Raw genomic sequence first — 22,833 nt, forward strand, 5'->3', positions numbered from 1 at the left:
CAAGCTCCCCATCTCCTTGGGTGTCTCCCCCCCACCTCTGGGGGTCTCTGACTATCCCTGTCCCCCCCCCCCCATCTTGGGGCTCCCCCTGTTCTTATCGCCCCCATCTTGGGGGGTCTGTCTCCTCTCCTCCCCCCCACCAGGAGGGGGGGGGGGACCCCCCCGAGGGGGGTTTTGGGGGGTGGGGGTGGGGCCGCGGGCGGCTCAGGGCGGGGCAGGGCGGGGCCCTCTTATCCTTTGGGATAAAACCGCCCAGAAAAGGGTCTGTTCCTGCAACAGGAGCGCACGTGTACGGCTTTGTATAAAGCGCTGAAACCTCTGCCTGCCTCTGCTGGTGTTTTTTTTTTGGGGGGGGAGCTCCCAAAATAGCGCCGTGGGAATGGGCTGGTGGGTGGCCCCCCCCCCCCCGGGTGTGTTCACCCCCAGTGGGGTCTGGTCCTGACCCCCCCAGCCCCCAAAGGGGGTTTGTCTTCCCCCTGCCCCCCCCCCCTCAAATGGGTCCGACCCCCGCGCCCCCCCCCCCCCCCCCCCCCCCCCGAGTGGGAGTTGTGGCTCCTCCCACTCGCCGTTGCCCACGCCCATTTCTCCCCGCCACGCCCCTTACCCTGCCCTGACGCCGAGACTCGCAGTGCTCGCTCCTGATTGGCTCCGGCCAGCCCCACCCGCGGAGGTGCGGAGCCGGGCGCGCCCATCGCCCGGAGCTGGGGAGGGGGAAAGAAGGATGGCCAAACCCTTTCCTGCCCCCTCACTTCCCCCCCACCACCCCTCTTCCCCACGCCTACGTAGCGCTTTCCATTGGCCGGCGGGGCGGGACGGCGGCGATGATTGGTCCGGGTGGGGTTTAGCCACACCTTCCCGGAAGTGTCGCTCCGGCTGTAGCGCCCGGCTGGAGGGCGGGAGGGTCCGGCCGGTGAGCGGGGGGGGGGGCCCGGGCCCAGGGCCTGGCCGGGCCGGGGGGGTCCGGGGCCGGAAGGGGGGTCCGGGTTGGTCCTGGAGGAGGCAGCGGGCCCGGGAGGGCCGGGGTGGGGGTGTCCAGGCCCCTGGCCGGGGGGGGTGGCCGGGGCCCCGCGTCTCTGCTTCCTCGGGGGGCGGTACCGAGTGTCCAGCGGGCCCAGCCCCTCCCCCCCCCCACTTTGGGGGCCGAAGGACTCGGGGATCCCCAGAATCGGGGACCCCCCTGCCCCAGTTTCCCCGCTGCCCCGGTTTCCCCTCCGCCGTTACCCTTCAGCCCCCCCCCCCCCCCCCCCCCGGCGTGCCTCAGTTTCCCTTTTTCTCATTTCAGCACCCAGCGAAGCACCGCAGGATCCCCCCCCTCCTCAGGGAGGGGGCACCCACCCCCCCCACACCCCAACACCCATCTCCGTCGTGTGTACCCCCCCCCCCCATGCCGCTAGGCCTGGGTCGTCGCAAGAAACCCCCGCCGCTGGTGGAGAACGAGGAGGCGGCGGGGGGGAGCGGGGGGGCTACCGGGGAAACCCCGGGGGTCTCAGTGGGGGTTCCTGGGGGGCCACCCCCCCCGGGACTCCCCCCGCTGCCCCCTGCCCTTCGGCCTCGCCTGGTCTTCCACACGCAGTTGGCTCACGGCAGCCCCACCGGCCGCGTCGAGGGATTCACCAATGTCCGCGAGCTCTACGGCAAGATCGCCGAGGCCTTCTGCATCCCACCGGGAGAGGTTGGGGGGGGGAGGCACCCATGGGTGCTGGGGGAAGCGGGGAGGCTGAGGGATGGGTAGCCGGAGGGGTTTTAAGGCACCCCTGGGTGCTGGGGGGCATTGGGGGATGTGGGGGGCTGAGGGTCAGGGCACCCAGAGGGGGTTTGGGGCACCCCTGGGTACTGGGGGGCACTGGGGGATGTGGTGGGCTGAGGGTCAGGGCACCCAGAGGGGGTTTGGGGCACCCCTGGGTACTGGGGGGCACTGGGGGATGTGGTGGGCTGAGGGTCAGGGCATCCAGAGGAGGTTTGGGGCACCCCTGGGTACTGGGGGGCACTGGGGGATGTGGTGGGCTGAGGGTCAGGGCATCCAGAGGAGGTTTGGGGCACCCCTGGGTACTGGGGGGCACTGGGGGATGTGGGGGGCTGAGGGTCAGGGCACCCAGAGGGGGTTTGGGGCACCCCTGGGTACTGGGGGACACTGGGGGATGTGGGGGGCTGAGGGTCAGGGCATCCAGAGGAGGTTTGGGGCACCCCTGGGTACTGGGGGGCACTGGGGGATGTGGGGGGCTGAGGGTCAGGGCACCCAGAGGGGGTTTGGGGCACCCCTGGGTACTGGGGGGCACTGGGGGACGTGGTGGGCTGTGGGGCAGGGCACCCAGAGGGGGTTTGGGGCACCTTTGGGTGCTGGGCTTACTGGTGGGTGTGGGGGCAGAGGCACAGGGCACCCGGAGGTGTTTGGGGATCCCCATGGGCACTGGGGGTCAGGGAGATGTGGGGGGCTGAGAGACAGGGCACCCAGAGAGCTTTGGGGTCACCTCTGGGTGCTGGGGGGTGCTGAGCATAGGGGTGCTGCTGGGGGCTGAGGGACAGGGCACCCTTGGGTGCTGGGGAGCAAGGAGAGGCAAAGCCCCATGATAGGGTATCAGGTGGGGCTTGGGGGCACCCCTGGGTGCTGGGGGGGGGTTCCTGGGGAGCACTGGGGGATGTGGGCTGAGGGATGGGCACCTGAGAGGCTGGGGGCACCCTTGGGTGCTGTGGTGGGGGGCAGGGGGATATGTGGGACTCGGGGAGAGAGCACCCAGAGGAATTTGGGGCACCCCTGGATGCTGGAGGTCCTGGGGGGCAGGGGACCTGGAGGGGACTGGGGGGATCCTGGGGGTTAGAGCGATATGGGGGGCTGAGAGGGCGCCCAGAGGAGCTGGGGGCAGCCCTGGGTGCTGGGTAACAGGAGGTTGGGGGGGCTGAGGAACAGGGCACCCAGAGGGACTGTGGGCCCCCTTGGGTGCTGGGGGTCAGGGGGACATTGGGAGCTGAGGGACAGGGACCCGGAGGGGTTTGGGTGGTGTGGGGGGGGCACCGGGGACATTGGGGACACCCAGAGGGAAGGGTGGGAAGGGACCCCAGGGGTGGGGGGCTGCGGTTGGAATTTGGGCGAGGGGACCCCAGGGGTCCCACGTGTCCCTTGGGAGTGTCCTGGGTGTCCCCAACGGGAAGCATCCCTCTTGTCCCCTGCAGGGGGGGGGGGGAGTCCCCCAAGGGGTGTCCCTGCGTGTCCCCAAGAGGGTCCTGCTTGTCCCCAGGGAGAGGGGTCTCGCATGTCCCCTGGGGGGGTCCCACATGTCCCCTGGGGGGCCCTGCATCTTCTGAAGAAGAAGGGCGGCCCCCATGTCTCCCATGAGGGTCCCGCTTGTCCCCAAGAAAGTCTTTCACATCTACCAGCTCCTTTCCACTCCCGTGACCGTCCCAGGTGTCCCCAAGCAGAGGTGGCCCGGGGGATGTCCCTGGTGTCCCCAGGTGTCCCCCCCCGCACAGCCCTTGACACTGCTGTCCCGGCCAGGTGATGTTCTGCACCCTCAACACGCACAAGGTGGACATGGAGAAGCTGTTGGGTGGCCAGATCGGCCTCGAGGACTTCATCTTCGCCCACACCAAGGGCCAGCGCAAGGAGGTCGAGGTCTTCAAGTCGGAGGAGGCCTTGGGTCTCACCATCACTGACAACGGCGCCGGTTACGCCTTCATCAAGGTGACACCCCTGGGGGGATACACGTTATCATCGGGCAGGGAGACCTGGGGGTGCTCAGAGAGGGCCCTGAGCCACCCTGGGGTTTGGGGGGGGACATGGGGACATCCCGGGTGGTGCCCAAGTAGAGGTGGGGATGGGGAAGGACACCAAAGGACATCCTGGATTGTTGTGGGGGAATGTGGGGACCCCCTGGGTGGTCCCTGAGCTGCTGGGGGGGTTGAAGGGGATCTCTGACCATGGTGGGGGCACACAGGGACCCACTGGGTGGTCCCTGAGCTGCCCTGGGGCTAGTGGCGGTGGCGGGGAGGCACGGGGACATCTCAGAAGGTTCCAGAGCCAATGTGGGGATGGAGAAGGAGACCACCAAGGGCCCCACTGGATTACGGTGGGGGGACGTGGGGACCCCTGGATGGTCCCTGAACCGCCGTGGGGCTCAGTGGGACCTTGGGGACACCCCTGACCACGCTGGGGGGGGCCCATGGTGACTCCCCCCAACCCCCCGACGTGGTCCCTGCAGCGGATTCGGGAGGGCAGTGTCATCGACCGCATCCCGGTGATCAGCGTCGGGGACATGATCGAGGCCATCGACGGGCAGAGCCTGGTGGGCGCCCGTCACTACGAGGTGGCCAAGATGCTGAAGGAGTTGCCCCGGGGACGCACCTTCGCCCTCCAGCTCACCGAGCCCCGCAAGGCCTTCGGTGAGCCCCAACTGGGAGCACTGGGAACATACTGGGAGACCTGGGTGGGGGGGTGCCCCCTTCCCTGCCCCAGGGCAGCCCCCCTTTCATGGGTTTGGGAGGGACCCAGTCCCCCATCCTGGACTGGAGAGTGGTGCCTTGGATTACTGGGAGCACTGGGAGTCCTAGCAGTAAGTGGGGGGTGGTGGGGTGTGGTCCCACTGCTGGGCCCCCTGAAACCTGGGGAGGTGAAGGGGACCTTAGAGACCCCCCAAAATGGGGGGGGACCCCATAGCCCTGAGGGGACCGTTGAGATCTGAGGGGGGGGGGGGGACTGATGCAGAGCCAATAGCCTGGGGGAACCCCAAAAGCTGGGGGGGACACCCGTAGTGCTGGGGGGAACCCCAGAAGGTGGCTTGTGGGGATCCCGTAATTTTGGGGGGGCTGATGAGGACCTGTGGTTCTGGGGGTTGCATCCCAAAGCCTAAGAGGGGACTGATGGAGACCCATAGTGCTGGGGGGACATGGGGGAAACCCCGAAATCCAAGGGGACTGATAGGGACCTATAGTGGTCGGGGGGGGGCATGGGGGAACCCCAAAACCCAAGGGAGGACTGATGGGGACCTGTAGTGCTCGGGAGGACCCCAAAACCCGGTGGGGGGGCTGATGGGAACCAGTAGTGCTGGGAGTGTGTGTGGGAACCCCCAAAACCCAAGGGGGGGCTGATGGGGACCAATAGTACTGGGGGGAACCCCAAAACCCAAGGGAGGTGTTGTATCCCTGGGAAGTGGCTCCCCCAAAGCAAGGGGGAGCTGAGGGGTCCCCCATAATCCTGGGGAGGGATAGGGAGACCCTGATACCCAAACAAGGAATTGATGGAGCCCCAATACCTTGGGGTCCCCCAAAAACTAAGGACCGCCCCCCCAAAACCTGCCCTTTCCCACCCCTTGGGTCCTGGGTGGGGTCTGTGGTCTGTTGGAGCCCCCCCATCTGTGCTTGGGGGGGTTCCCCAAAAATTCATAGCTCCCCTAAACCCTTTCTCCATTACTTTTCAGACATGATCGGCCCACGGGCTGGGGGGGGCCGCGGCGGGGGCACCCAGCTGGGCACCGGCCGGGGCACCCTGCGCCTCCGCGCCCGGGGACCCGCCACCGTTGAGGAGCAGGTAGGGGATCCTGCGGGGGGGGGGTGATGGGTGTGGGTACGGGGACCGGGGACCCCCCACCCCGTGTCCCTGGGACACCCCCTGACCCCCCTGTCCCCCCCCCGCAGCCCTCAGCTTTTGAGGAACGGGCCGTGGCCAAGGTGGACGATCTGCTGGAGAGCTACATGGGCATCCGGGACAGTGAGCTGGGTGAGCAGGTGCTGGGGACCCCCCCTGGTCCCCCCCTGGAACCCCCTTCAGGAATGAGGGGGACCCCCCCCCCCCCCCAGGGTGCTGGGGACCCTTCTCGCTCACCCCCCTTCAGGTTCACCCCCATCCCACTGCAGTTTGCCCCATCTAGGGGTGCTGGGGTCCAATTCTGGCCCCCACCCCAGACTGTTAGGAATCCGCCCCCCCCCCCCAACCCTGTCCTACTGCAGGAGCCCACCCAGGGGTGCTGGGGACCCCCCCCAGCCCACTCCCAGGGTGCTGGGACACCCCCCTTGCCTACTGGGGTGCTGGGGACCCCTGACCTGTCCTACTGCAGGGTGCCCCTATGGGGTGCTGGGTGCTGGGGGGGGCCCTCTTCCCTGCTCCACTGTGGGGGCCCCCCCCCTTAGGAGTGCTGGGGACCCCCCTGCCCCCCCCTGGAGTGCTGGAGACCCACCCGGCCCCTCTCGGGGTGCCAGGGGGCCCCCCTGGACCCTCTCCTGGGTGCAGGGAACCCCTCCACCCCACCGCAGGGACACCCCCCCCCCACCAGGGGTGATACAAGTCCCCTGGGCTGTGCCCCCCCCTCTGAGTGTCCCCACTGTCCCCCACAGCCGCCACCATGGTGGAGCTGGGTCGGGACGCCCGGGACCCCGACGCGCTGGCCCAGGCTCTCGATTCCCAGCTCGGGGACTTCGCTTTCCCCGACGAGTTCGTCTTCGACGTCTGGGGGGCCATCGGTGACGCCAAGGTGGGGCGCTGCTAGGGACCCCCCCCACCCCAGGACTGGGGGGACCCCTGGCCTGGACTGGGAACTGCCCCCCCGCCCCGGGATTGGGGGATCTGCTCCCTCTCCACGGACTGGGCCCCCTGGGCTCTGTTCCATGTTTGGGGACCCCCTCGCTTGCAAATGGGGCCCCCCCCCCTCAAAAAGCTGGACACCCCCCACAAAAATCTGCTGGAAGTGGGGGACCCCTGGCCTCCCCCAATGGACCTGGGTGCCCCCACCCTAACTCCGACACTCCCCCCAAAATTACCTGCCCCCCCTTCTCAGCTAGGGCCCCCCTGACCTGGGACCACCACTACATCCTGGCACACCCCCCCCCCCCCCCCCCCCAAGGGACGTGGGTGCCCCCCCCACCTTTAGACGCCCCCTCATTACTTGCCCACCCCCCCCCTTCTCAGCCAGGGCCACCACATGGGACCACCACTACATCTTGGGACACCCCCCCACCCCCCCAAGGGACCTGGGTGCCAACTCCCCAAATAGCCCCCCCCTCAAGTGGCCTGGGACCCCCAACAGAGGTGGGTGCCCCCCCCCTCCACTTCTCCCTCCCCGCCCTGATGTGGATCCTCCCCTATTTCCTGGGGGGGCCTCTCCATGGACCTAGGTGCCCTCCCCATATTTTGGGACCCCCCCTCAACCAGGGGACCCCACCCCATGGACTGGGACCCCCCCCTCTGTGGGCCTGGGTTCCCCCCCCCATGACACTAATGCCTCCGCCTCCTGCAGGATGGGGTATGAGGGTCCCCTACTTTAACCCTCCCGCAAGGGGTTTTTTGGGGGGACGGGGGACTGGAGCAGCCCTGTGCCCCCCACCCCCCTCCAAAATATGGCAGATCCTCCCCGCTGCTGCTGTCCCCCCCCCCTCCCCGGTGCCAATCTGAGCCTGTCACACACTGTCACCCCCTCCAACACTGACGCACTGTTGTCGTCCTCGTTCCCCCCCCCCCCTCCCGACACACTGTCCCCCCCACCATGACACATTGTACCCCCCCCCCCAGTGACACACTGTCATCCCCCCCCCATCGCACTGACTACCTCGGGGGGGGCGTAGGGGGGGACACAGCACAGCCCCCCCCCCCCCCCGTCACCCTGTCCTGTGTCCCCTGGGGGGTCCCCTGGAGTGGGAGGGGGGTCGTGGGGGGGGGTGTGTGTGTGTCCCCCCCCCCCCCCCGGGGCATATTTTTGTATTTTACATGTAAAGTGATTTTAACATAAAATAGAGAGAAATTGGGAGTGGTCGCTGCTGGGGGGGACATGGGGGGTGTGTGTGGGGGGCTCTCAGCTTGGGGGAAGCTGAACTGGGCCTCGCACACCCCTCGCGTGGCTCTTCCCGGCCTTGCACGCCCCTCTTGCACGGTTGCAGCCCTGTGTGCCCTTTGCACACCCGCTTGCACGGCCACAGCCTTGCACATCCCTCACATGGCTTTTCCTGGCCTTGCACGCCCCCTTGCACGGCCACAGCCTCGCGCACTCCTCACACGCCCCTTGCACGGCTCTTCCTGGCCTTGCACACCCCCTTGCACGGTTACAGTGCTGCTTGCTCCTTGCACAACCCCTTGAATGCCTCTTCCCAGCCTGTCACACCCCCTTGCACACCCCCTTGCACACTTGCATACCCCTTGCACATGCACACCCCATCACACACCTCTTGCACACCCCACCACTTGTACACCTCTCGCACACCCCTTGCACCCTTGCATACCTCTTGTGCACCCCCTTGCACCCCCCTTGCACACTCGCACACCCCTGCACACCTCTCACCCACATACACACCCCTTGCACACTTAGACACCCCCTTGCAAACCCCTCACACATTTGCAGCCCCCTTGCGCACTTACCCCTTTGCAGCCCCTCGCATGCTTGCACCTTCCACACCCCTTGCACACTTACACACCCCCTTGCACACTCGCACACCCCTTGCACACCCATCGCACACCCCTCATCCCCCCCCCAGCCCCACGGCACCGTGCGAGGCCCCGGGGCCGGGCAGGGTGTGAAGGTGGGGGCCTGGGGGTGGTGTGGGGAGGAGGTGGGGCGTTTGCACACGCGTGTGCCCCCCCGGGCACTTGCACGAGGGCTCGTGGCTCGTGTGAGGCTCCGGCGGGGGGGCAGCTACTGTCGGGCATGGGGGGGGACACACACACCGGTGGCGTCACCCCAGGGAAAGGGCGGGGGGGGCGGTGAGGGTCAGGTCAGTGGTGGGGTTGGGATGGGGTTAAGGCTGATGTTAGGGTAGGGGTCAGGGGTTGGATTGGGATTGGGGGGTCACAGTTAAGGCTGATGTTAAGGTCAGGGTTAGAGTCTGGGTTAGGGTTAGGATTAGGGGTTGGGTGTCGGGTTTGGGCTGTAGGATCGGTGTTAAGGCTGGCGTTAGGGTCGTGGTTGGGGTTAGAGGTCGGGTTAGGGTTGGGGTTAGCGTTAGGGTTAGGATTGTAGGATCAGGGTTAAGGCGGGCATTAGGGTTAGGGTTTAGGTTAGGGTCAGGGTAGCATTAGGGTTTGGGTTGTTGGGTTGTAGGATCAGGCTTAAGGCTGATGTCAGGGTTAGGGTTGGGGTTAGGGTGTAGAGTTAAGGCTGACATTAGGATTAGGATTTGGGTGTGGGTTAGGGCTCGGGTTAGGGTTGGGGTTAGCATTAGGGTGTCAGGTTATAGGATCAGGGTTAAGGCTAATGTTAGGGTCAGGGTTTGGGTCAGGGTTACGGTTGGGGTTGGGGTTTGGGTGTCAAATTTGGGTTTGGGTTGTAGGATCAGGGTTAAGGCTGACATTAGGGGCAGGGTTTGGGTTTGGGCTAACGTTAGGGTTAGGGCTGTATTTTGGGTTTGGGTCATGGTTAGGGTTAGAGCTAGGGTAAGGATCAGATTTAAATTTAGGGCCAGGGTTTGGGTTTGGGCTAAGTTTAGAGTTTGGCTTGGGGTTTGGTTAGGGTTAGAGTTAAGATTGGGTTTAGGGTTAGAGTTAAATTTAGGTTTAGGGTTTGGGTTTGGTTTAGGGTTAGGGTTGGCTTTATGGTTTGGGTTGGGGTTACAGTGGAGTTTAGGGTTAGGTTTGGGGTTAGGGTGGGTTTTAGGGTTTTGGTTGCGGTTACAGTTAAGTTTAGGGTTAGGGTTAGGTTTGGGGTTAGGGTTAGGGTGGGGTTTAGGGTTTTGGTTGAGGTTACAGTTAAGTTTAGGTTTACGGTTAGGTTTGGGGTTAGGGTTAGGGTGGGCTTTAGGGTTTTGGTTGGGATTACAGTTAAGTTCAGGGTTAGGTTTATGGTTAGGGTTTGGGTTAAGCTTAAGTTTAGGATGAGGGTTAGGCTGTGCTCCAGATCACCCCATGCTTCAGGCAGGACGGGTGTCCCCATCTCCCCTTGGGCCGTGCCCACCCCTGCCCACTGCCGGCAGCTCCCCCAGCCCCCCCGTCCTTGTCCTTCCATCCCCTGGAGTTGCCCCTTCCCCTGCCCCATCTCCTGCAGCACCCATGGGTGCTCCCCCACCCTCCTCCCATGTCCCCCTCACCTCAGATCTTCCAGGGCAGGCGAAGGCAGCTGGGGTGGGTGACGGTGGTGAAGGGGCAAGTAGCGAGGCACGGGTGGCCACCAGGATGGAGCTCCAAGAAGTCAAGGAGCCATGTGGGTACAAGAGACATGGGTTGGGTGCTCACCACCCCTCTGAAGACACAGGGAGGCAAAGCAGGACCTGCTTGGTCGCACAGCTGGCGGGGAAGAGTTTCTCCCCGTGGGTTCCTCTCCAGCCCTGGGGTTAAGCCGGACCTCCCCGTGGCGGTGTCTGGAGGCTCAGCTCAGCTCCTCCACCTCCCTCGTGGCACAGAGGTCATCTCCATCCTGGAGGTGTGGGTGGAAATGTTGGGGGGGACTCGCAATGAAATCTCGTCATTTCTGCCGGAGCTGCTGCTGCGGTGATGAAGGTGCCTTCCAATGACCGCAGGCTGAGATGGAGCTGGTCGTGGGGGTCCGAAGGTGATGGACCTTGCTAAGACAACTTCTGAGAAGTTCTCGGGGTGTCCTACAGCCTGGCAGAGCCGTAGGCAACTAAATCCCAGCCCAGAGAGCTTGACCAGAAGCTCTGGCTGACACCGGAGATGTCCGTGATGAGGCCATCGGACTGGAGCCTGGTTCCATGTGCCAGGTCTGCTTTCGAGCTGCTCGCCCGAGGTCTCTGGGTGGTCCCCGAGGGGAAGGTTGGAGCATGAGACCCTACAAATGGTCACCTCTATCTTGGAGAAGATTTGTGCCCCAGACTCCTTAGCACAGATCTTCTCCAGCTCTCTGAGTATCTGGGGAACCAACTCTGGTGGAGATACCTCCACAGAGGACTTCTGGTCTTAGGGATGAGTCCTCGCCTCGCACCCTGAGAAGGAAACACAAGAGGCCGCGGGTTTCCACCGGACACCTGGGTAGCCCAGCCAACCACCTCGTGGTTTCGGGCCCATCATTGTGTTTTTCAGAATTAGTCTTAAAATGCAACGTTTAACTATCTCAGACCCAAGGAGAGGTCCTGTGCCACCCCAGGAGACCCTAAGAGCTGGGTGCTCTGTGTGATCAGGCCTTGGGCTGGTGGCCAAGGGTGGGAGGTGGCACCTCCCGGCCGGGCTTATCGAATGCAGTCCTGGAGGAGAGCTGCTCGTCCTGTGGTGTGCGGGGAAGGCGACCTTGTGCCAGGAGCTGTGCGCACGCAACCCCTCCCTTCCACTCTTTGCGCAAAACCGTGGAGTTTTCAAGCTAAAAGGTCTCAGCCCTTGAGATCTTCAAGAAAACCAAGGCAGTCCTGTCTGCTGGAGCTGCAGCCTGGGGTGATAGTGCCACCTCCAGACCCCGTGCAGATGTTTAATCCTCTTTACGGTGAGCAGATGGTGCTGCACATCGCCAACCTCTGGAGAAGCGCCAGGATTCCCCGTTGGCGTGGCCCCACGTGGGATGCTTCACCTCCAGAGACGTGACGGAGGGAGCCACGTCTCCACCTCCCCACAGGCTGGTTCTTCCAGCTCCGGTGCCAGGCCGAGCTCCTACACGTCCCTAAGCTTCTGCACCAAGGGAACATGAGATCTTCAGCCCCTGCTGCCACCTGGGACCTCTGTAAGAGCCAGGTACTGTCTGACCTTGGATGATGACACTCCATCCATTACCTCCGCCCACCCCCGTGCCTACAAGCTATTTAAGTCCCTCTGTACAAGCCATGTTGGTGGCCAGCCACCGAGGGAAAAAGCAGACGGGATCATCACGGGGCTGATCAGGCTGTTGCCCCGTGCGTCCGTCCTTCCTGGAAGAGCGAATGCTCATCGCTTCATCGTTTCCATCAGGTGGGTGGCCTCTTGCTGAAGGTGGAGGAACAGCTTCTCCTCCCGAAGCCTGGGGATTGAAAGCAGCAGCAGGAAAAACCAGTTTTAAAGGTATTAAGGAATTCCTACAGTTCCAAGACCATGACATCAAACTGCATCTCCTCTAATTTCCAACATCCCTGATGCCTAGAGACAGCCCTCGAGCTGGATAGTGATCCCGGAGCATGAAGACCCCTGGAACAGCGTGAGCCAGCCCCTCTGAAGGTAAGTGACTGACGCGATTGGAAAAGTCCCCTCGAAAAATTCCCGTTCCCCTCTAGAAGAAGAGAAACGGTGGGCGTCCAGAGTTAGGTGAGACATCCCTGTAAGATGTAGTTCGGTTGACTCTCCTGGAGTCTGGTGGGACTGCTGGCCATCCTGCTTTTCCCTGGTTTTGTCCTATTCCTCGCCCAGATCTGCTGATGAGGCGAAGGATCCAAGTTCATCCCAGTGCAGAACATGTAGGGTGTCCACCCCCCCCTCCAGAAAGCCCCAGGAGCAGCTACGGTGGGTGCAGATCCCAGGTAAGAGCAAGGAGGCTGTGGAGAAGCTGCCGGAGGTCTGCAGCTGGCCGTGATGAACCCAACCATCTCACTGCTGTGTCCCCTGGCCCCACCGAGGACCTAACACCCTTTCTGCTCTTCTTTCTTCTTTCCAGTTGCAATCGGTGCCTCTGTGCGCGGGAGAATCCAGCACACTCCCCCCCGCCCCAGCTAAGGCAGCACAACCCTTCAAGCGGTGGAGAGGTGGAGAACAAGAAGATGCTTTGTGCTTGACACGGGATCGAGCGTCCGCAGGGAAATTCAGCCTGAAGAGGGGAAGATCCCCAAATCAGTCCTCGCACCAGGCTCCACCTCGCCACGCTCGTGTTCTGCTCACGTAAAGCAGCCCCTCTTGCTCTTACGGTTGGTCCTCATGGATGTATTGGAGTAACTCTGTTACCTACAAAGTCCTGGCACCAACCGTCACAGAGACACCAACGGTTTGGCTAAAGATGACCATGGCGAGATTTAAAAGACGTGTAGACGTGGCACTTAGGGACCTGGTTTAGTGGTGGGCTTGGCAGTGGTAGGTTAACGGTTGGCCTCGATGATCTTAAGGGTCTTTTCCAACCTCTTGTGATTCTGTGATTCTCTGCCATTCTTGGCTTGGCCATCGCGCATCAGCATGAGCCAGGACTGAGTTTAATATAAACCGACACGTTAGTGACATTACTGACAACTTCTCAGCTGTGCCAGGACAGAAACTCTGAAGGTACATGAGATATTGCTGGGCAAAGAAATGGTTTGGTAGATCTCAGACGTGCACATCAATTTCCACGTTGTTTCCTGTGGGAGATGGATAGAAAGCAAAAATTTAAGTCTGATGTAAGTGCTGTTTTCTCCACAGGAGGCTGAGCTGCCGGTTAAAATGTTGTGCTCTTCTCTGACAAATCACAAATGCAAAGGGACAACCAAAGCACCCTGAGAGGGTTCATTCTGACCGGGTTTTCCCACTTTCCTGAGCTCCAGGGTGCGTTGTTTGTGCTATTTCTCCTCATGCACGTGGTGACCCTGGCTGGAAATATGGTGATAATGGTTGTTATCGGGGTGGATCGGGGTCTGCACGTGCCCATGTATCTCTTCCTAGGTGCCCTGTCCTTCTCAGAGCTCTGTTACACCTTCTCCATCACCCCAAAGATGCTGTCTGGGTTAGTGCCGGGAACTCGAGCCATCTCTTTCCTGGGCTGTGCCACACAAACGCATTTCTCCTTCACCTTTGGCTTCATGCACTCTTTCCTCCTGACGGTGATGGGCTACGACCGGTACGTGGCCATCTGCCACCCATTGCGCTACAACAGCCTCATGACCTCCCGTGTCTGTGTCCAGCTGGTGGTTGCCTCATGGCTGGGTGGGGGTCTCCTGGGGCTGCTGGTGACTTGCGCTGTCTTCCAGTTACCCTTCTGCCAGTCCCACCAGATCGACCATTTCTTCTGCCACGTGCCCCCCCTGCTCCAGCTGGCTTGTGCTGGTGGCGAGGTGGTTGCCACCATAGTCAACATCCTTTGCATGACTACCTTGTTGGGTTGCTGTCTGTTCATCCTTCTCTCCTACGCCTTCATCCTTGGCCGCATCCTGCAGATGCCCTCAGCGGAGGGGAGGCACAAAACCTTCTCCACCTGCGCCTCCCACGTCACTGTAGTGGTGGTGCATTACGGCTGCGCCTCCGTTATTTACCTGCAATGCAAATTGCCCCACGCTGCGGGAACGAATGCTCTCATTGATGTGTCCTACACGGTCTTCACCCCCTTCCTCAGCCCCATCATCTTCAGTCTTAGAAGCAAAGAGTTAAAGAATGCCCTTTGGAAATCCCTGAAGGAAAGCTTTGTTATCACGAATGCGAATTTTTGGCCAGGGTCTAGTTTGAGCTGCAGGAGCGCTTGTTGCTAATTTTTCCTGTTTTCCTTTGCTGGTTCCTTGCTGCTTTCCAAACAATAGCCGTTCTTTTTCCAGGGAAATGAGTCATTTCCGTGGCTCTGACATCTTTTACGCTCCCTGGGGATGGCAGGCCTTGCTTGGCTGGAGTGTTTTGGTTTAACTTCTAGTGCCGCACGCTCAGCACCATGCAGAAGCAAGAGTGATGGCAGCTCCAGTGCCCTCGAACTGGAGACACGGGCAACTCCTCGAGGAGCAGCAGGTGAATTGGTCTGAGACCTGGCGCAGAAGACTTTTCCCTGCTGTAGGGACATGGACTGGTCTTCTAAGCATGACTTTGCCTCTTCCATTGATGAATTTGGGGCTGGTCTGAGAAGGTCTCGGATTGATTCCCTTTTGGTTTGTTCCTCATTTGACAAATTGCAAACTCTAACCCACTTGGGGACAAACACAACTTACTGCTCTGCTGTTTGAAAGTCCCACTTGTCTAAGGCAATTAAAGGTGGCTTTAAAAAGGTTGTTTACAATGAAAGTATTTTGTTTGATTTAACACTTCACATACTTGCAGTCCTGTTTAGACAAAATATATGTGCGGGCGGTGAGCCAGCTGGAGAAGTCCTTGAGAAACAGAGACTTGGAGGCCTCGCATGGGGCAGCCGTGGGTGTCCCAGTGCTGTTCTGGGCTTCCCAGCAGATGAAAGGTGACTCAGGCAGAAATATTTATCCCTTACCTCCATACAACTATCTGTGGTGTAAGCACATGCGTGGTGGGTTGACCCAGGCTGGATGCCCAGTGGCCACCAAAGCTGCTCTATCAATCCCCCTCCTCAGGTGGGCAGGGGAGAGAAAATACAACAAAAGGCTTGTGGGTTGAGATAAAGACAGGGAGATCACTCACCAGTTACTGTCATGGGCAAAACAGACTCGACTTGGGGAAAATTAACTTGATTTATTGCCAACCAAATCAGAGTAGGGTATTGAGAAATAAAACCAAATCTTAAAAACACCTTCCCCCCGCTCCTCCCTTCTTCCCAGCCTCAGCTGTACTTCCGAATTCTCTGTCTCCTCCCTCCAAGCAGCGCAGGGGAATGGGGAATGGGGGTTGCGGTCAGTTCATCACATGTTGTTTCTGCTGCTCCTTCTTCCTCAGGGGGAGAACTCCTCACACTCTTCCCTTATTGTGTGTGTATTATTATTAGACCTTATTGTGGCCTTTCAATACTTCAAAGGGGCTTATAAGAAAGACAGGGAGAGATATTTTAATAGGGCCTGTTGTGATAGGACAAGGGGTAATGGTTTTTAACTAAAAGAGGGTGGATTCAGACTAGATATTAGGGGGAAATTCTTTACGATGACGCTGGTGAAACACTGGCACAGGTTGCCCAGAGAGGTGGTAGATGCCCCATCCTTGGAAACATTCCTGGTCAGGTTGGACGGGGCTCTGAGCAACCTGACCTAGTTGAAGATGTCCCTGCTCACTGCAGGGGATGGTTGGACTAGAAGACCTTGAAAGGTCCCTTCCAACTCAAACGATTCTATGATTCTGGAATTCTATTATGTGGCTTGTTGTGGCACTTTGCATGTTAACGAGGCCTTTGGTGCCAAGTTCCTGAACTGCAGATATTGAAAGAATGAACCAGCCTAGAGGGAAGCAAAAGGCTTCCTGAGGTCCATCCAAGTGTGGGGAGTGAAGGGGAGGACGAGAGGCAGGTCAGCTCATGGAGCACGTTGAGCCCTGTCTAGCCACGCCACAGCAGAGGGCATTCCCCATCTCCCCGGGTAAGGCACGCGCACATGATGGAAACCCCAGTTGATGAAGCACATCCTGTGGAGGGGAGAACCTCCCTGAGGCCCCTTTGTGCTTCTCGAGGTCGAAGCACTTGTGCAAGGCTCCAGGAGGAGCTAATTGCAGGTGGGTGGTCTGCAGCGGGCAGGGAATGGGACAGGACTGCTCGCAGGAATGCCGTGGGAGGGGAGGTCCGTCGCTCAGGGAGACGAGGATGAAGGGTGGGCATCGAGGGTTGTGGTGTTTCTCTTCCCAAGGCACCATTACGCGTGAGGAAGCTCCGCTTCCCTGGCAATGGCCAAACATCTGCCTGCCGTTGGGAAGCCCCAGGGAACTCCCTTCGGGAGTCTCTGTGGCGCAATCGGTTAGCGCGTTCGGCTGTTAACCGAAAGGTTGGTGGTTCGAGCCCACCCAGGGACGCCTCGCCTAGGCCACAGTGTTCAAGCCTTGTTTAAGGTCCCTTCCAACCCAAAGCATCCTATGGCTCTAGAAGAAAACCCAGGCTCTTCAGTCCCCTCAGCAAAGGCAGAGGAAGGAAGGAAAACTGATAGCATCAGTTCCTTATTTTGCTTTGCCTGCCCATTTTGGGGAGCCGGGCTTAGCTCCCACCTGGGCTCAACCCACCACATAATTTGCTGTAGCTCTACTTTCACTAAAGACACTAGTAGTAGCGTGCTCTAAAAACATTTCTCCTTCTTCTTGATGGTCATAAGACTCATTTCTCTACTCTTAGTAAACTTAATTGCTTTAATGTTCTGCCTTTTACCTGGGCTCAACCCAGCACATACTTTGTCTTAGTTCTACTTTCACTAAAGACACTAACAGTAGCGTGCTCTAAAAACATTTCCTCTTCTTCTTGATGGTCATAAGACTCATTTATCTACTCTTAGTAAACTTAATTGCTTTAATGTTCTGCCTTTCACCTGGGCTCAACCCAGCACATACTTTGCCTTAGTTCTACTTTCATTAAAGACACTAACAGTAACATGCTCTAAAAACATTTCTTTTTCTTCTTAATGGTCATAAGACCTATTACTCTTAGTAAACTTAATTGCTTTAATGTTCTGCCTTTCACCTGACTTGATCCCCATCCACTGCTGCTTGTTCTTCTCCAGACTCCTGCCTTCAGGCACAAGGGCCTGGGACACCCCACCAGTATCAGTCCCCTGCCGAAGGAAAAGTCTTCTCCTCTGGAGCCCAAGGCTCCGCCACTTGCTCTCCTCACCCCCCCGGCATCTGGGACCCCACCGTTTCATGGTCACTACAGCCAAGGATGACACTGAGTATCACATCCCTGACCACATCTTCCTTTTTGCCAGTAGTGGAGCCAGGTGAAGCACCCAGGGCCCTTGCTGACCCACCTAGGAGCTGTCTGAAGAAGTTGTCCCGAGATCCTCCAGACTCTTTGCACCCTGTTGGACCCGGTCCATGAATGCCAGGGCAATTACAGTTCCCAACAGGAACCGGCTCATTGACCTGCAGCCTTCCTTGGGCTGCTGACAGAAGACTTCTCCTGCTTCCTCACCCTCGTGGAGAGGTTCAGAACTGCCAGCACGATGTCACCCTTACTGCTTCCTCTAATCCTCAGTGACAGAAGCTAACCCATCCTGGAAGAGCTCCATACATCTGAGCTGCCCCTTCACACAGGGCCAGCCCCATGCTCACCTTCCCTGGCACTCTCTTCTGCAGAGCCTCTATCCCTCTTTTGCAGCACCCCAGGTGAGCAACCTGTCCCACCACGTCTCATTTCATCCAAAACCTGCACCGTGCTGTGAGGCTCCAGCTCCTCCCGCCTGTGCACGTTTGGGCTGCAGCATCTCAGCCGTGGCACCAGGGCTGGGCACAGACTCCTCGCAGGCAGGTACGGTAACAGGGACCCAGGACCCCACGCTGCTTCACGCGCTAGAGTGTTTGACAGATGTTCATGCAACAAGGAACTGAGCTGCCCACAGACTGCCCTGCTGTCTCCAAGGCCAGAGAAACGCGGCTGGGGAATGACACCGTGTCCAGAGAGGCGTTTGGTGAGTCCGCAGAAGCTCTGCAGGGCTTGTAGGGCAAACCTACAAGAAATAAGAAAGATGGGGAGAGATTTTTTAGTACGGCCTGTTGTGATAGGACAAGGGGTAATGGTTTTTAACTAAAAGAGGGTGGATTCAGGATAGATATTAGGGAGAAATTCTTTACAGTGAGGGTGGTGAAACACTGGCGCAGGTTGCCCAGGGAGGTGGTAGATGCAGCATCCCTGGAAACATTCCAGGTCAGGTTGGACGGGGCTCTGAGCGACCTGATGTAGTTGAAGATGCCCGTGCTCATTGCAGGGGATGGTTGGACTAGATGACCTTGAAAGGTCCCTTCCAACCCAAAGTATTTTATGGTTCTATGATTCTATGACTGTTGCTACATGTTCCACCCAAGACTGCCCTTCTCTGGGCTGAACAAGCCCAACTCTCTCAGCTTCTCCTCACATGGCGAGCGCTCCAGCCCTGACTTTCCCTGAACTGGCTCCATTTTGCCAATGTCTTTCTTCCATTGTGTGGCGTCAAACCCTGAGAAATTCTTCTGGATGTAGTGGAACAAGTGCTGCGCAGAGGAGGACAATCACTTCCACTGGCTGTGCTCCTGCTCGCATAGCCCAGGGTACAGACAACCCAGAGCCTTCTACAGGGAGCTGCAGCCCAGCCAGGCAGTCTTTGACCGCTGTGATTACAAGGGGTTAGATCACCACAGTAATTTGGATTTGTCCTTGTTGGGTATCAGGAGGTTCCTGTTCACCCCCCAGTCCAGTCTATCAACATCCCTCAGGATGGCACTACTGTACTCCAGTGAACTGTCTGCTCCCCCGAATTTGGTGTCATCTGCAAATTGATGAGAAAGCCAAAGCTCTTGCCCACTAGGCTCTAAGGTGATGCCCCCAGGCGTCTCTCGGCATTGCTCCTTTAGAGCTTGCAGTTACCTGCACATATCTTGGGCCCCCTCTGGCCCCTCAAATGTCACTAGGTGTTTGCATCTGAAAACATGACTCCCAGCCTCCATCTCCAGTAATTAGCAGGGCAGATGAGACAAGCAGCTCACATTCAGGTGCCTGTTTTGTGCACTCCTGAACTGAGCCATAGGAATCACACCTCCTGTGGGTTCGTGGTGTGTGCATGGGACAGAGCAGAGTCCCCTTCTAGCCCCAGGACTACAAATCCCGAATGAGATGCTTCAGTCGACTCAGCTGAATCCCTTTCTTCAGCAGGCATAAAGGAGATCCCTCCCTGTCGCTGTCTGGGTGTCCTGTGTAATGATGGGAAAAGAAAAGGTGCTTCTTAAACCTCTCTCTTTTCCTGATAAGGGAAATGGCATTGCTGGCAATAAGTTTCCGTCCCCAGCTGAGGGAGGGAACATCAATGATTACATTCAGTCTGTTTCAAGGTAGGTTCCCCAGGAGCCCCAGGGACACCTGGAGGGAGCCCAGTGGGGGCAGAGAAAATGCTGCCTTGGGCTGGTCCTCTGCTGCTGGGCTGGGCTCCTGGGACGGAGGGAGCTGGTGGCAAACCGGCATCGCTGCACAGAGACGGCTCTGCTCGGGAGCAGCTCCTCGGCAAAGCGCAGCAGGGCTGAGGGCACTGCCTGCAGGCAGCGAGGGGAGACAGGAGAAATGAGAAAGAGGTTGCAGGCTGTGTGGAGTGGGAGACAGTGAAAGCTCACGGAGGGAGAGATCTTCACAGCCCTGACACGGTAAGTCTCTGGCAGCAGGGCAATGCAGATGAGTATCCTGGAAGAATCTCCTAGAGCAGGCGCATCCCATCCCATGGCAGACAGAATCTCGAATCGGGCAGGATGACTCTCAGGGTTTCTTTCACGGGAAGAAGGATGTGGTCCAGAGCAGGGCTTCCCTGCTGCATCAGAGGGACAGGGCATCACAGCTCCCTTGCCCTAGGGAGGACTGCAGGAGCGTGTCCAGGGACTGTCCTTCACCTGGAAGGTGAAGCTGTGGGTGGAAGGAGTGACCCTCAGCAGGGCAGGACCTTCCTGCTGTTGGGAGGGTGCTGTGTGGGTCAGGGCTGCTCAGAGCTCCAGATCAACCCCAGGACATTTCTGAGGGTAGTTTTCATGAATGTTGTCGATGCAGCAATTCCTATAAAGACAAAGAGCTTTCCTGAGTTTGTGCTTTGAGTTTCTTACTGCTGGTGAGGGTTGGGGAGGGGAGAGAAATGGAAAAGAAGATGTTACGTTTGGACAAGAGACTGAGGCTGAAAGACCAGTAGGTCTGCTGAAAACCTGGTAACAACATCCCATGACCCACTCGTCAGCCTAAGTCTGCAGCAGCATCACGTTTTTCTGGTTGTTTTCTTCTGATCTGCTCCTCTGGACCACCAAACACCAAGAAGTCCCAGCGTGTGCCCTGCTACTGGAAGGTTTCTGCAGGGCAGAGCTGAGTGCGCACACAGGGTGGGATGCAAAAAGACAGAGAAACAGCTAGAGGGGCAAAGAGCTCCAGGTGGTGGAGATATGTCAGGAGAAGAGAGGAAAGTGCTGTCAGAAGTGCTACGGAGGGTGGATTTGAGCAACTCCCTGTCCATTCCTCTAGTGCAGATGCCTTCTGCTGAGCAAACCCCCCGTCTCCTCTCCCACCCAGAACAGTTTCTACCACAAAGACCGTGGCATCCAGGGCATGAGCTGCCTCCTCTGCAGCCAGAGCTCTGGCAGAGGAGAGAGGAGAGGTGTGTGTCTGCTGACGCTGCCCCTTTCCTCCTGCATGACAGAGGGGCTTGGAGCGACTCCCCAGCAACGTCGATGTCAGGAGGGGTGTGCACAGCAGGGTAAGGTAATGGCTCTTCAGGGCATTTCTCTGCCTCTTTGCCTTATTCAGCATGAGGGTCATGGTATTTCCCCATGTTTCTACATCTGCCCATGCTGCTGGTTTTGCTATTGTTTGCAGGATCTCTGTGGATTGGAGCTTCAGCTGCAGTTCAGACACTGACCCTGAGAATCCTTCCACAGAGGTGTCTCCACAGGAGTACCCACCTCTGACTCACTCTGGTGTGGACACGACACCCCAGAGTGGTGGGGTGTTGGCCTGGTCATCTGCGTGAGGAGTCACAACTTCTGTGTCACTCTCTGCCTGTCTGGGTTGAGAACAAGAGAGAGGAGTTTGGAGATCTGCACTTTGGATCTGGAAACCCCTGCTCTGCACAGTTCCTTTCTCAGAGTAACTTCGGAGTGTGATCATCCTCCAGCTGAGACAGGCAGGACAGGGCGGCTGGGAACAAGACCGATGGAGACATCAGCTCTCCTGACTCTGATTTAAGGCACAAGGAACCCTTTTGTCTCTCAGGACTCACTAGCGTTGATGCTGAGAGCAATCCAAAAGCTGAGGTTTTCTAGCCCTTCAGTGAACGTGGCCCGAGTGTCACAAGGGCATCTAAAAATGAAGGAAGCCCCTGGGCCACAGCCCATCTTCTGGAGCACGGAGCAGTAAGATGCTGAGCAGCCTTCCTCCATGATGGGTGCTCCTCACTTGAGGGAGACTGTGCACACAGCGATAGCTCCTACCTGCCCTTCTCTCATCATCACACCTGCAGGCAGAGGGCGGGTGGAGGGAAATGCATGGGAAAGCAAGTTCTGTGTCAGTGGTGACTGATTCAGACCCAAACACCTCTGTTCAGAAGGGTAAAACAAGAAAAGGTAAACCCCTTCGAGGGCGCATTTCCAGAGGGAGGTGGCCCAAGTCCTAATATCGTCTCTTCCTGCAGGATATGGAGACAATTCCCACAGAGTCACTGCATCCAGGCTCCTGCACTCAGCCCAGGGTGTCCTTCTGCAGTGATTCCCTCAATATATGTGGCTTTTTCCACTTCTGTTTCCCATCTGCAGTAGAGCAAGTCAGACTCCTGGGGAGCCTGTTGGCTGCGGTCCCTGTGCCTCATGCCATGCTGAGCCAGAATAAATCAGAATTGAAGGGATGGAGCAGCATGAAGTTCCTCTAGAGAAGGACAGAAACCAAGTGGGTGGTTTCTCTGAGAAACAGAACAGGTTTTCCTCAGAGAAGCCTGCGCTGACTTCTCCATGTATTTTTCTCCTTGTACAGCACCCAAATCCCAGAGGCAGCAAATGTCCAACAGCAGCTCCATCACCCAGTTCCTCCTCCTGGCATTCGCAGACACGCGGGAGCTGCAGCTCTTGCACTTCTGGCTCTTCCTGGGCATCTACCTGGCTGCCCTCCTGGGCAATGGCCTCATCATCATCGCTGTAGCCTGCGACCATCACCTCCACACCCCCATGTACTTCTTCCTCCTCAACCTCTCCCTCCTCGACCTGGGCTCCATCTCCACCACTGTCCCCAAATCCATGGCAAATTCTCTCTGGGACACCAGGGCCATGTCCTATGCAGGATGTGCTGCCCAGGTCTTTTTCTTTCTCTTTTTGATGTCAGCAGAGTTTTCTCTTCTCACCATCATGGCCTATGACAACTACATTGCCATCTGCAAACACAAATATTCCGTATCATGTGGTCAGCTCATCTGTAAAAGCTCAGTAAAGGGAGATGGAAGGGGGGGGGGGCATTCGTTATTTTACGTTTGTCTTCCGGAGCAACCGCTATGAGTGCTGAAGCCCTGCTTCCTGGGAAGTGGCCAGACATCGCCTGCTGATGGGAAATAGAGAATAAAATCTTTTGTTTTCCTTTGCTTTTGCAGGCGACCGTTGCTTTTGCTTGATTAAACTGTCCTTATCTCGACCCACGAGCCTTTCATTATATTTTCTCTCCTCTCTCCAGCTGAGGAGGGGGTGGGATAGAGCCGCTTTGGTGGGCACCTGGCATCCAGCCAGGGTCAGCC

General features: G+C 58.7%; 2 protein-coding genes and 1 non-coding gene across 9 annotated transcripts; all 3 read left to right on the top strand.

Annotated features, from left to right (window-relative positions):
• The first annotated feature begins 740 nt into the window (after positions 1-740).
• On the top strand, positions 741-7,432 carry GIPC1 (GIPC PDZ domain containing family member 1). 2 transcript variants are annotated; one of them, XM_049810271.1, is made up of 8 exons: positions 741-910; positions 1,283-1,672; positions 3,491-3,676; positions 4,194-4,374; positions 5,409-5,518; positions 5,626-5,707; positions 6,322-6,458; positions 6,893-7,432. In XM_049810271.1, exons 2-8 carry the CDS (start codon positions 1,385-1,387, stop codon positions 7,373-7,375), a joined length of 1,467 nt encoding a protein of 488 aa, XP_049666228.1. In that variant the 5' UTR covers positions 741-910; positions 1,283-1,384; the 3' UTR covers positions 7,376-7,432. The 2 variants fall into 2 exon arrangements, with proteins under 2 accessions (XP_049666228.1, XP_049666229.1); XM_049810272.1 differs by lacking the exon at positions 6,893-7,432 and having other exon boundaries at positions 774-910; positions 6,322-6,814.
• Positions 7,433-7,443: 11 nt separating this feature from the next.
• On the top strand, positions 7,444-15,018 carry LOC126042712 (olfactory receptor 10H1-like). 6 transcript variants are annotated; one of them, XM_049810279.1, is made up of 4 exons: positions 7,444-12,037; positions 12,227-12,336; positions 12,471-12,717; positions 13,202-15,018. In XM_049810279.1, the coding sequence occupies exon 4, from the start codon at positions 13,252-13,254 to the stop codon at positions 14,239-14,241; it is 990 nt and encodes a 329-aa protein (XP_049666236.1). In that variant the 5' UTR covers positions 7,444-12,037; positions 12,227-12,336; positions 12,471-12,717; positions 13,202-13,251; the 3' UTR covers positions 14,242-15,018. The 6 variants fall into 6 exon arrangements, with proteins under 6 accessions (XP_049666236.1, XP_049666234.1, XP_049666237.1 ...); XM_049810277.1 differs by having other exon boundaries at positions 7,444-11,884; positions 11,964-12,037; positions 12,471-15,018; XM_049810280.1 differs by having other exon boundaries at positions 7,444-11,794; positions 11,905-12,037; positions 12,471-15,018.
• Positions 15,019-16,358: 1,340 nt separating this feature from the next.
• TRNAN-GUU (transfer RNA asparagine (anticodon GUU)) lies at positions 16,359-16,432 on the top strand. The gene has a single exon. It is a non-coding gene; the product is annotated as a tRNA-Asn (tRNA).
• The last annotated feature ends 6,401 nt before the right edge of the window (positions 16,433-22,833 follow it).

Source organism: Accipiter gentilis, chromosome 9 (genome assembly GCF_929443795.1).
Source record: "Accipiter gentilis chromosome 9, bAccGen1.1, whole genome shotgun sequence".
NCBI lineage: Eukaryota > Metazoa > Chordata > Aves > Accipitriformes > Accipitridae > Astur > Astur gentilis.

What these genes read in the sequence shown, in the direction of transcription:
- GIPC1 (XM_049810271.1), top strand. Translation starts at nt 1,385, where the DNA reads ATGCCGCTAGGCCTGGGTCGTCGCAAGAAACCCCCGCCGCTGGTGGAG. An exon ending in TCTGCATCCCACCGGGAGAG is followed by an intron (nt 1,673 to 3,490) that starts GTTGGGGGGGGG and finishes TGTCCCGGCCAG; the next exon opens with GTGATGTTCTGCACCCTCAA. An exon ending in CCGCCACCGTTGAGGAGCAG is followed by an intron (nt 5,519 to 5,625) that starts GTAGGGGATCCT and finishes CCCCCCCCGCAG; the next exon opens with CCCTCAGCTTTTGAGGAACG.
- LOC126042712 (XM_049810275.1), top strand. Translation starts at nt 13,252, where the DNA reads ATGCAAAGGGACAACCAAAGCACCCTGAGAGGGTTCATTCTGACCGGG.